The sequence below is a fragment of the Diospyros lotus genome, chromosome 8, assembly GCF_014633365.1.
Source record: "Diospyros lotus cultivar Yz01 chromosome 8, ASM1463336v1, whole genome shotgun sequence".
NCBI lineage: Eukaryota > Viridiplantae > Streptophyta > Magnoliopsida > Ericales > Ebenaceae > Diospyros > Diospyros lotus.
The window spans coordinates 41535240-41546131 of record NC_068345.1 but is presented as its reverse complement, the minus strand read 5'-3'; the positions used below and the strand labels follow the sequence as shown (position 1 = coordinate 41546131).

At 33.8% G+C, this 10892-nt stretch overlaps 1 protein-coding gene across 1 annotated transcript; it reads left to right on the top strand.

The window, feature by feature from the left end:
- Window positions 1–7634: 7634 nt before the first annotated feature.
- On the top strand, window positions 7635–10385 carry LOC127808889 (probable WRKY transcription factor 31). Its single transcript, XM_052347592.1, has 6 exons — window positions 7635–8087; window positions 8204–8290; window positions 8393–8557; window positions 8667–9029; window positions 9120–9233; window positions 9503–10385. The coding sequence occupies exons 1-6, from the start codon at window positions 7782–7784 to the stop codon at window positions 10145–10147; spliced, it is 1680 nt and encodes a 559-aa protein (XP_052203552.1). The 5' UTR covers window positions 7635–7781; the 3' UTR covers window positions 10148–10385.
- The last annotated feature ends 507 nt before the right edge of the window (window positions 10386–10892 follow it).

Sequence of the window (10892 nt, the reverse complement as noted above, 5' to 3'; positions counted from 1 at the left end):
ATATCTTTCTCTTTAATTTTAATCTTTGGCATGTCTTGTGGGTCACACCCATTATTACATGAATTATATAGCCACAGCCAACCTCATACTTTTGCTTTTGTACTTTCATATTTCGTTATATGTAGTTATTTAATTTTTTTATTATTTTAATTATATTTTTGAACCTCATTTTGAATTAATTTAATTTTTATACTTTGATTCTTTTTTTGTATGGTAAGTTAATTAGATTTTTTTATTATTTCGATTACATTTCTAAATTTATATTTTTTAGTTAATTCAAGCATTTACTTTCATTTGTAAAGAAAAATAAATAAAATGAGATAACAAATTATACATGAAACTTTATTCATGTTAAAATAAATAAATTAAATTGAGTAAAAAATATACGTTTATAAATGTAATCGAAATAATAAAAAATTTGAATTATCATATAAAAAAAATCAAAATACAAGAGTTAAATTAACTTGAAAATAACGATCTATAAATATAACTGAAATAACGAAAAATTCATAATTACATATAAATATATATATATAAACAAAAATATAGACGTCACCATATAACTATTCAACAAATTATCAGAGATGTTTCTTTATTCACGTGTTAGGATGTAGTTGGTGTACATATAAATCTTTGAATCTTCTTTTGAGAAAAAAAAATACCCTATTATATTATATATAACTATGTATGAAAAACCAACATTAATTAATTAATATATATTGTGAGTTGTAGTACATAGTAATTATGAATAGATGAGCGGTAGTAAAACATGCACTGCGCCTAACTAAGCTCACTTCCAGTGTTGTTAAATATTTTACATGATTAATTAATTAAACATCAATTCTTCTAGCCAAATATATAATTGGCTTCATGCATGCACCTATCAACTACCCGATCGATCTTAATTAATTGAAGGGGAGGGTTAGGTATTGGAAAACCTAGTTTTGGACGCTTTCCCTCCCTCTCATGCCAAAACTTCTTCTACTCGTGGGCGCGTATCAACTTGGACGATATATATATATATATATGGTGAAAATGAGTAGCTAGTCCTATATATATATATATATATATCCATGTGAATAGGCTTCTGATTAATCCTTTCGTCGTTTATATATATATATGTCCTTTTCTTTCCTAACATTATTAATTGAAACTTAATTGTCAAACCCATGACACGAAAAACAGTCATCAACTCTATCATCAAAATCAATGAGTACTGATCACTAGCTAATTGGTATATATATATATATATATATATATATATGTGTGTCTGTGTGCGCGCTTGCGCTTAAGCTTGCTTAATTCAATTAATTCGTAATTAATTTACATGCCCTTAAGTTCATGCCGTAGCCAAGCAGAAATTGGTTTCCCAGTCTTGCCGTTGGGTGGAAAATGAGTGGTGGGCTGAAGGCTTTCGTTTGTCGACTGTCATAAATGGGATGCATGGTTTGAAAAATCAGAGAAACCTGTTTGAAACCATATATGTAAACGAAAAGGCAGAAGAGATTGGACCCAATGAAAAAGCAGACGAGTTGTTGAAGAAAAGCCTTATTTTGCCAAACAGTCCACGAGAATCAGATCGATCTCCCCATTGACCCCCATATATATATATATATATATATATATACGTTAATAACGTGTGAAATAGGGAAGCCAACAGCCCAACATGCCACCAACTGTTCCCTCAAGTCCATATATATTTCTAATCTGTGGATCGAATGAACTCCAAATATATATTGATTTGACCAGTATTAATTATTTGGGTTCATATATATATATATATAGTACGTACGATATTAAACCCTAGCTAATTAATCCATTAATTATTCTTTTGTTAATTACAGGAGTACAATTCGTAGGAATCTTGCTTCATTTAGAGAAGGATGAGTCTGAGTCTGATCGATGATGATATTGTTAATGTTAATTTGGGGTTCTGCTAATTGGTATCTAACTAGCTATATATAGCAAGAGTGGTCTTTTTCTTTCTACGAGATTAGGGTCTGCTCCTTCATCCGCATATTGTAGATATATGTATGTTTCTTTAATAACCTCTAGAGTGATTAATTAATTAATTAAATTAAACTAGCAAAGAGGAAAAACAAATTATTAATCAAAATATTAATTAATTTCAACCCATTGCGTAACTCAATATATATATATCTGATGACGAGATTATTACTAAATCAGGCACAAGCCAATCTGAAAGTGACACGTGGACCCATAAAAAAGGGACATGTGAGCAGATTAGTCCCTACTAGCTAGCTAGGCTAGGCTAGGCTAGGCTCTTACGTGAAAAACACTTGAATTAGGCTACAAAATCACCATGCATGTGTCTATCACACCTCCTCTCCTAAGCCACCCCCCAACATATATATATATATATATGCATGGTCATCCAGATGGCTCAATAGCATGGCGCCACTCAGACCATACCTTGAGGTCACATCCCAACCAATTATGAGATCGAACTAGCTAGCTAGCTGCTAGTAAAAATAGTACTGTTCCAAGTCATTTCGAACTATATATATAAGCACTAATTAACTTTCATAGGTAAACGCGCGGGTTCTAACATCTTACTTTTACTGATCACTATTCTATTAATTTTTGTTTATTCTCCTAATACCGAATTAATATGCTAAGTTGATCATTCGCTCGCGTTCAAAGTCGACAGACAAAGTGGTGTATATATATATATATATAGTATGAAATCAATTGTCCAATGAAAATGCAGGGTGATGAAGTCGGCTGGCTGGCTTGTTGTTCTTAATTTAATCGCGACCGTCCAAGCTAGCTAGCTAGCTAACTAACTAACGCATCAGGGTCAGGGGCGCCCGCCCAAATTTCTACAGCAGTGGAGACAGCCACGACAGTCGGGCATTGGTCTGTGGTCAACCCAAATCCCAGTCAACGCTCCTTCAGCCTACGCTCTTGATTTTGCTCTAATTGTGGGGTTTCTTAATTAATTTGCTTTGAAAAAAGGGGGAGGTGGATTTAGTCACATTTTCAAATTTTTGTTGCTTCCACGACTCTCCTAATTTAATGTTTGGATTTTGTCATGTACGTGACCAAACAAGAGATATAATTCTACCCAAACCATGAGAGTTGCTTACCCTACCTAGCTAGCTAGCCAGTCCAACTTCTCAATTATTCTATCCAAATTTCCCATTCATTATTTCTACATATATACTTTTTCTATTTTAATTAGTTTTGTATAATTTATTTTTTAATTATTCTTAACACGTGTTCATTCAATTCAAATCGACCCGACTGGTTAGGTCTTCTCCTCAATATTCTTTTCCTATTTTTATTATGATTTTTTTTGTAAAAAAAATGCATATATATATATATATATATAGATTTCTAAACAAAAATATCAAGAAACACTAAAATATTTTTGACCCGTTTTTGTAATTTTAAAAACTTTTAGAGTTATTTTATAATATTAAAAAAATATCAAAAACGTGTTCCCATTCACAATAAATTTATTTTTTAAAATACATTTTTATTTTTAATTAGTAAATCATATATAGTTCATAGATAATGAAATTTATGTTTATATTTGTTTGAATGATTATGAAATTTATATTTATTTTTAAATTAAATAACTATTATTTATAATTTTTTATATTAGAAAATAAATTTAAAAAATCCTTATATTCTTTTATCTATACATTTTCTTGCATTTTTGTTTTTAACTTTTTTTAAAGAATGTTATTTCTCCATTTCTCCTTTGTTTTATATCTGTTTTCTATTTCTATTTTTATACATCTACCTAGCTAGCTAGTCGAAGACGATTTAAATTTGAAAACATAGCCATATTTACTAGGGATCTAAGTAGAGTTTACTTAAAAAATGTAAAAAGGAGGAAAAATGGGACCAAAGGTTAATTACATTTAAGGTGTGTTTGATTGTATTATCTAGAATTTAATTCTAAGTAATATTATTTAAAAAACAAAAACCATCTCACCCCTTAAAAAATGAATTTCATGAAAAGAAGTTTTAAATGGTTGTACTATATATATTTTTTCATAAAAAAAATTAAAAGTGTTTAATTATTTTTTATAAAAAATATGTAATAATTATATATTTTTTTATGAAAAATATACGTAATCAAACACATTTTTACTGTTACAAAACAGCAGTAATAGGAGACTAAAAGAATCAAACATATCAACCAATGACTTTATTTTTTTATTTTTTATTTTTTTATTCATGTTCACAAGCAGCCATTGAGGGTAAAAGTCAGCATCAAGAGACAGTATTGCCTGCACTTGCTGACTGCTAGCTGAAGGGCTTGAATTATGGCTTCCCAAAATTTCTCCACATAATCATATGTCATGAGTGATTAACATTTGTTTTTGAAAGACTAAAGCATCAAATTAATTCTTAATTAATTATAAAAATAATTTTATAACACAAAAAAAATCTTGAGAGTCAAAGTGGATGACCAACACGATTATCAAAAGAGGACAAAACAATGAAATTACCCTTACTCATTTTGTAAATTTGTAAAGTGGGTCACTACCTTGTTTGCTACCATGTCATCGCTGTCTTGTCTCGCCTTGCCTTCGTCGTCTACCATCGCCTTTTCGACCTTTCAAAATATGGGAGGGGAGCGAGCAGTGCAGTGGCCCACTTTGTAAATTTACAAAATGAGCGGGAACAATTTCATCATTTTGCCCCTTTTTGATAACTGCGTCAATCACTCTTTCTAGCCCTATAAGACAACTCTTATAACACTAATGTTTCTTTATTTGAGTCTATATATATAGAGAGGGATTAATATCTTATTGATTAATCGTACTATTTAACAATTGACTTAATTAAAATTTAACGAATTTAACACCTTGTTTGGTTATGACTTGAACACAAGTAAGTTGAATGGCTTCTGCAAGAAAGAGAATAATTAAGAAGATCAAAAAAGTATTCGCATAAACATTTTAATACTTAAATTAGATATTGAAAACTTGCATGTCATATTAAAATTAGTATCAGAGAAGTACTTTTTTTAAAACGAGTATTTATCTATTTATAGAGTAGCATATAGATTTCTCAAACCCCTTAGAATTAGGATAATTTCAAATAATATTTATTCTAACATTTTGAACTCCAAAATGATTAGAATTCTTATAAATAACATTTATTTTAATATTCTAAAATCTATTAAAATTAAGATTCTTATCAATAATATTTATCCTAACATTCCAAATTTTATTAAAATTAAGATTTTTATAAATAATGTTTATCCTTTTATTAAAACTTTTAGAGGAATTTTCAGATATCAGAATTATCTTATTTGCACTTTGTTCATAACTCTTTTTTTAACTCAAGAAATTATTTTGAGCTTTTAATTTTTTTTTCTTTTAATCTTTTACTTAAGACACTTCGGGTCTAAATTTAAAACTCTGTTAAATTTCTTAATAATCAGTTGTATCCGTCCGAGAGAGATAGGGTTCGATCTCTTGGCATAATATATATGATTTTTTTTCTCTTCTGGATTGGGTAAGCCACAAATACAATGGCGCCATTGCTTTGATTTTGATTGGAGACGCCCAACTAATGTTGACCCAATGTCTTGATCAGTGAAGAAAAGAAGTAGAGAGACGACAACGTAGGCAGGCCATGGCGTGAAGGTTGAACCTTCCAACTTTTCAACATTTTGTCCTAATCCTCTCAATTAATTAATACAGATTAAACCATTAATTATTTATTAACTTCTCCTTTTTGGGTCTAATATATATGATAAATAGAATCCGCTGCAGACCAGCTTAAGCACGCTTTTTCCCCTAATTTCCTGTCTCGCGGCTCCTTACTTTGAACAGAACCCCTTTTTCCTCACTCATTTGCCCTTTTTTTTCCCATTAATTCATGATCTCTCAAGTAGACCCAATTGCAAGGAAATCAATCGCACCTTCTCCATTATTACGTTGATTTCAGTCCATCCCACTGGTCAAAAGCAAAAATGGTCAAGTTCATATTTTTGTCATGTCTTAAACTTGATTTTAAAATTAATTTAATCTATATATTATGAGTTCTTTTCGTGCAAATAATTTTTGAATATTTTAGTATTTTAATTACACCTCTAAATCTTTATTTTTGAGTTAAATTAATTCATGTACTTTTATGTATAAAAGAAAAAAGTAAGTAAAATGACAAAATACAAGTCACGAATTAATTTGATTCGAAACTATAGATTTAAGGATGTAATTAAAATAATAAAAAGTTTGAGTTTTTATATAAAAATGTTAAAATATAAGAGTTAAATTGATTAAAAAATATAAATTTAAAAATGTAATTAAAATAATAAAAATTTTAATTAATTATAAAAAATAAAATTATAAAGACGAAAATATCAAGATAGGCTTAGATAGTAAGGATACAAGTGATTTCACTCCTCCCTGCCCTGCCCTGCCCTTGTGCAACTTTTCTTTTCTGACGTTAATCGTCGGAGGGCCATTTTAGAAAATCTCAAAAGACAATAATCCAATATATTTGGTTGCATGGTAGGTCAGCCCTAAAACATCTCCTAACATGATTAAATTATAAAACTTATTGGGTACCTAAAAAATAAATAAATAAATATATATGATGAAAATTGACAATTTTTACAGTATTTTCGCAAGCAAAAAGAACAAAATTTGGGAAGGCTAGCTAGCTTTAGGTTGAAGAGTCGATGAAGTTTCTTGATGTGAGAGAGAGAGAGAGAGAGACCCTGAGGATGGGTAGGGTTAATTGAAGAACCTGCCAAGTATTTCCATGCCTGGATACAAGACAAACCTAGCTATGTCCTTGTTGTCCCAATGACAACCATATCTATATCTATATCTATACATCACACTTCAATCCTGTGGGAACAACAAAAGGTAATGATCCCATATGAATTTGAAATTCGGTGCACAATGGGACGTCACCAGATGTTGAAATTCGGTGCATAATGGATAGATAATTAATAATTTTCAAAGATAATTAATTACAAATTGCAATCTGTGGGTGAAGTGTTCATGAATTAAAAAATAAAACAGTAACGTTAATTATTGTATTAACAGAATGATTAAGCAGCAATAATAATAATAATAAATATGTATTATTTAAAAAATAAAATGTATTTATCAATAGGAAGAATTAGTATATATATATAAATTGTTAGTATTTATTTTAATCAAAATTAAATAAATAAATTAATGAAAAATAAGCAAGGGACTCGGTCCCACCCGTTAAAATAGTCAAAGGGAGGAGGTGGGGTTGGGGATCTGGCCTGGAGAGCTTTTGGTGTGGCGGTGTACACAGAGAGGCGGAGGCGCCACGTCTACCCTCTCCAGCCCTCAGTCCCCCTCAGCTCGGCCGTCAATTTCGTTGACTTTCCTCTCTCTCTCTCTCTCTCCTTGGCCTTTTCATTTTCATCACGTGGAACCCGCCGCACCCTTCGCCCCGGTGACTTTATTTTGATGCGAACGAGTCAAACTCAGTCTTGACGAAATGGAGAAGAAACTCTCGAGAGTGGGTCCCGCCCTCCAGCTGTCCTCCCTATGACGCACCACCTTGCGTAACTTTATCGAAACCACCTTCCAATTCCATCCCCTTCGCCTTCTCTCTCACTCCCAAACTCTTTTTATACCCCTTCCCTTGCCTTCTGTTAAAGACTTTCACTCTCCCGTCTCCCGAACCCTTTATATTTCCCGTTCATTTTCCTCTCTCTCTCTCTCTCTCTCTCTCTACTATATTCTTCATCGAACATCCATCTCCCCCAATCTCTCTACCTCGTCATATATATATATATATATATGGACAAAGGTTGGGGATTAGCCCTTGATTCTGATCGCAAAATTGATTTCTTTCCCAAAAAGTTGTCCGCCGGCTACAGGGAAATCATGTTTCAGGGCATCGAATTTCCAGTGAATCTCAACCGGAGGGAGGAGCCAGCTGCAGCAACGCCGCCGGCAGGTGAGAATAGGATGGTTGTCGGTGAGGTCGACTTCTTCTCCGATCATACGAGCAAGTCGCAACCCAATTTTTCAATTAATTCCAACATCAAGAAGGAAAATTCAAATTCAGCGGAAGTGGTCAGAAGAACTGATTTGCATGTCAACGTAAGCAACCCAATTGCAGTATTCCAGTAATTTTCTCTATTTTATTGGATTTAATTTCACATTATTATAATGATTTATGTGGAATTTTTTTCCCTTTCTTGTTCCGAATTAAACAGACTGGTTTGCACCTTACGACTAACGTCGGAAGTAATCAGAGATCGTTGGTGGAGTCAGATACCGATGACAAACGATCCAGAAAAGAGGTAAATCTTAAATTAGAAATATTTCTCGTTTTTAATTTGGTTCTCAGATTATGTTTATGAAGGTTAATTACACATATATACATGTTGTTGTATATGTTTCAGCTAGCAGACTTGCAAGCCCGGCTTGAACGAATGAATGCAGAAAATCAGATGTTAACAACCATGCTTTCCCAAGTTAGCAACAATTACAATGCTCTACAGATGCAGCTAATGGCATTAATGCAGCAACAGCAAAGTTTGAAGGCCAAAACCAGTCAAGGGCATGAGGTCGGATGTCATTTTCTCTTCATTTAATGTGCAATTTAATTTTGGTTTCAGTAGGATTGCTTAATTAATTAATTACAGTTATCTTGAATTTAATTCTTTCTGTGTTCAGACAGCAGAAGGTTTAAGATCGGAAGATAAGAAACGAGAGGCTGAAGGACCAGTGGTGCCGAGACGATTCATAGACTTGGGGCCCAGTTCTGCAACCGAGACAAACGAGCCGTCTCAGTCTAATTCATCCGAAGAAAGAACGCAATCCGCCGGATCGCCTCTGAATAACAAGAACGAACTGATCTCACTTGATCATGATCAAGAAAATGGCAAGAAGATCCGGAGGGAGGAGAGCCCCGAATCTGATGGGTGGGTTTCGAGCAAAGCCCCCAAATTGAATGCACCGAAGAGTGTCGATCAGCCCCCGGAAGCTACAATGAGAAAGGCCCGGGTTTCGGTTCGAGCCCGATCTGAAGCTCCCATGGTAATCAGTTAGTCCTCTCTAGACTTTTGAAAATTGTGATCGTAATATGTTTGAATTGTTCTGAATTGGTTCGTCGTGGGCGTGTCTCAGATCACTGATGGGTGTCAATGGCGCAAGTATGGCCAGAAGATGGCGAAAGGGAACCCGTGTCCCCGAGCTTATTATAGGTGCACCATGGCTGTTGGATGCCCAGTTCGCAAACAAGTAAGGTTCCAATTATCTGTTCTTTGTAGGACCCAAAACTCCAAACACCCACATGAATAACATGGTTTCATATCAAAATTATATTCAAAAATTTTGGTTGCATAACATATGCAAAACCCTCTTTTGGAATTTTAGATTGTGGGCTTTCACTAAAATCTCAGGCTAGATATGTTTGGGAAATTAAACACAATTGTGGGTTTTCAATAACAATACATGAATTATTACACAATTGTTGTCCAAAAACTAATATAGGTGATGAATTTTCACAGGTTCAAAGATGCGCGGAGGACAGAACAATCTTGATAACCACATACGAGGGCACGCACAACCATCCGCTGCCGCCGGCAGCAATGGCCATGGCATCAACCACATCGGCAGCGGCAAACATGCTACTTTCAGGGTCCATGTCTAGTGGAGATGGGCTGATGAACCCTAATTTTCTGGCAAGAACAATGCTTCCATGCTCGTCTAGCATAGCAACAATCTCAGCTTCAGCACCATTTCCAACAGTGACGTTAGACCTCACTCACTCCGCCAACCCGTTACAGTTCCAAAGACCCACTCAAATTCAGAACTTTGTCGCTCCGTTCGGCCAGATGCAGTACAACCAATCTAGATTCTCCGGCCTCCAAGTGTCCCAAGAAATGGAGCCACCTCAAACTGCCCGCCAAGCTGCAGCTGCACAATTTCAACTATCACAAAACCCTTCATTTGCCGACTCTCTCAGCGCCGCCACGGCTGCCATCACCGCCGACCCAAACTTCACCGCAGCCCTTGCTGCAGCCATCACATCGATCATCGGCGGTTCTCAGCCAAACAGTACCTCCGCCAACTCCACCAGTACCTCCGCCGCTGCCACCAACACCACCATAAGCAACGGCGACAAGATTGCCAGCACTTTCCTAGGGAATTAATTAAACGTGATGGAAATGTTTTCTTCATTGTGTTTCATTTCTTTTTTTGTTGTTACTTGATCAGATTATGGAGGTGGGAACGACACAACATGTTCATACAGTTTATCCGTCCTTGTTGAGTAGGGAGGGGGGACAGATACAAGGATTTTTGTTCTATACAGAATAATTAATTAATTGTTTCGTATTTTCAGTAAATACAGAAAATGAAGAACACTGATGAAGACGTCTATTCGTCGTTTCTGGGTTTTGTATTTCTGTGACCTTTTCTTCGTTTTCATATCTTTAGAACAACAAAAGCAATTAAGATGGAAAGCAATGGTGTAGAAAAAGAAGAAGAAGAAGAAGAAGAAGAGAAGATGAAGATAATCTATGTTAGATAGGTATATTCTGATCTTAGTCGTCAACAACTTCGGAGTTTTAATTGTTTGACCAGGCCATTTAACTAAAAGACTTCCTTCCAGGCAACTTCATCTGATGCTTCAATCCATAGAATTTAATTAATGGAATAAATGCCATTTAGCTCAGTTGTTAAGATAAGCATATACATAACCATAGACATATTTCCTTTACGGTCAACTTAAGCCCGCTCAAGATTATTTCTTGTCTTTATCCGCTTTTCCATTAAAGTTCCAATTACACCTTTAAACTTCAATTTTATTCTTCTATTTTTTATTTTTTTATATAATAATTTAAAATTTTTATTATTTTAATTTTGAATCAATTTAATTTATATATTTTTATAAAT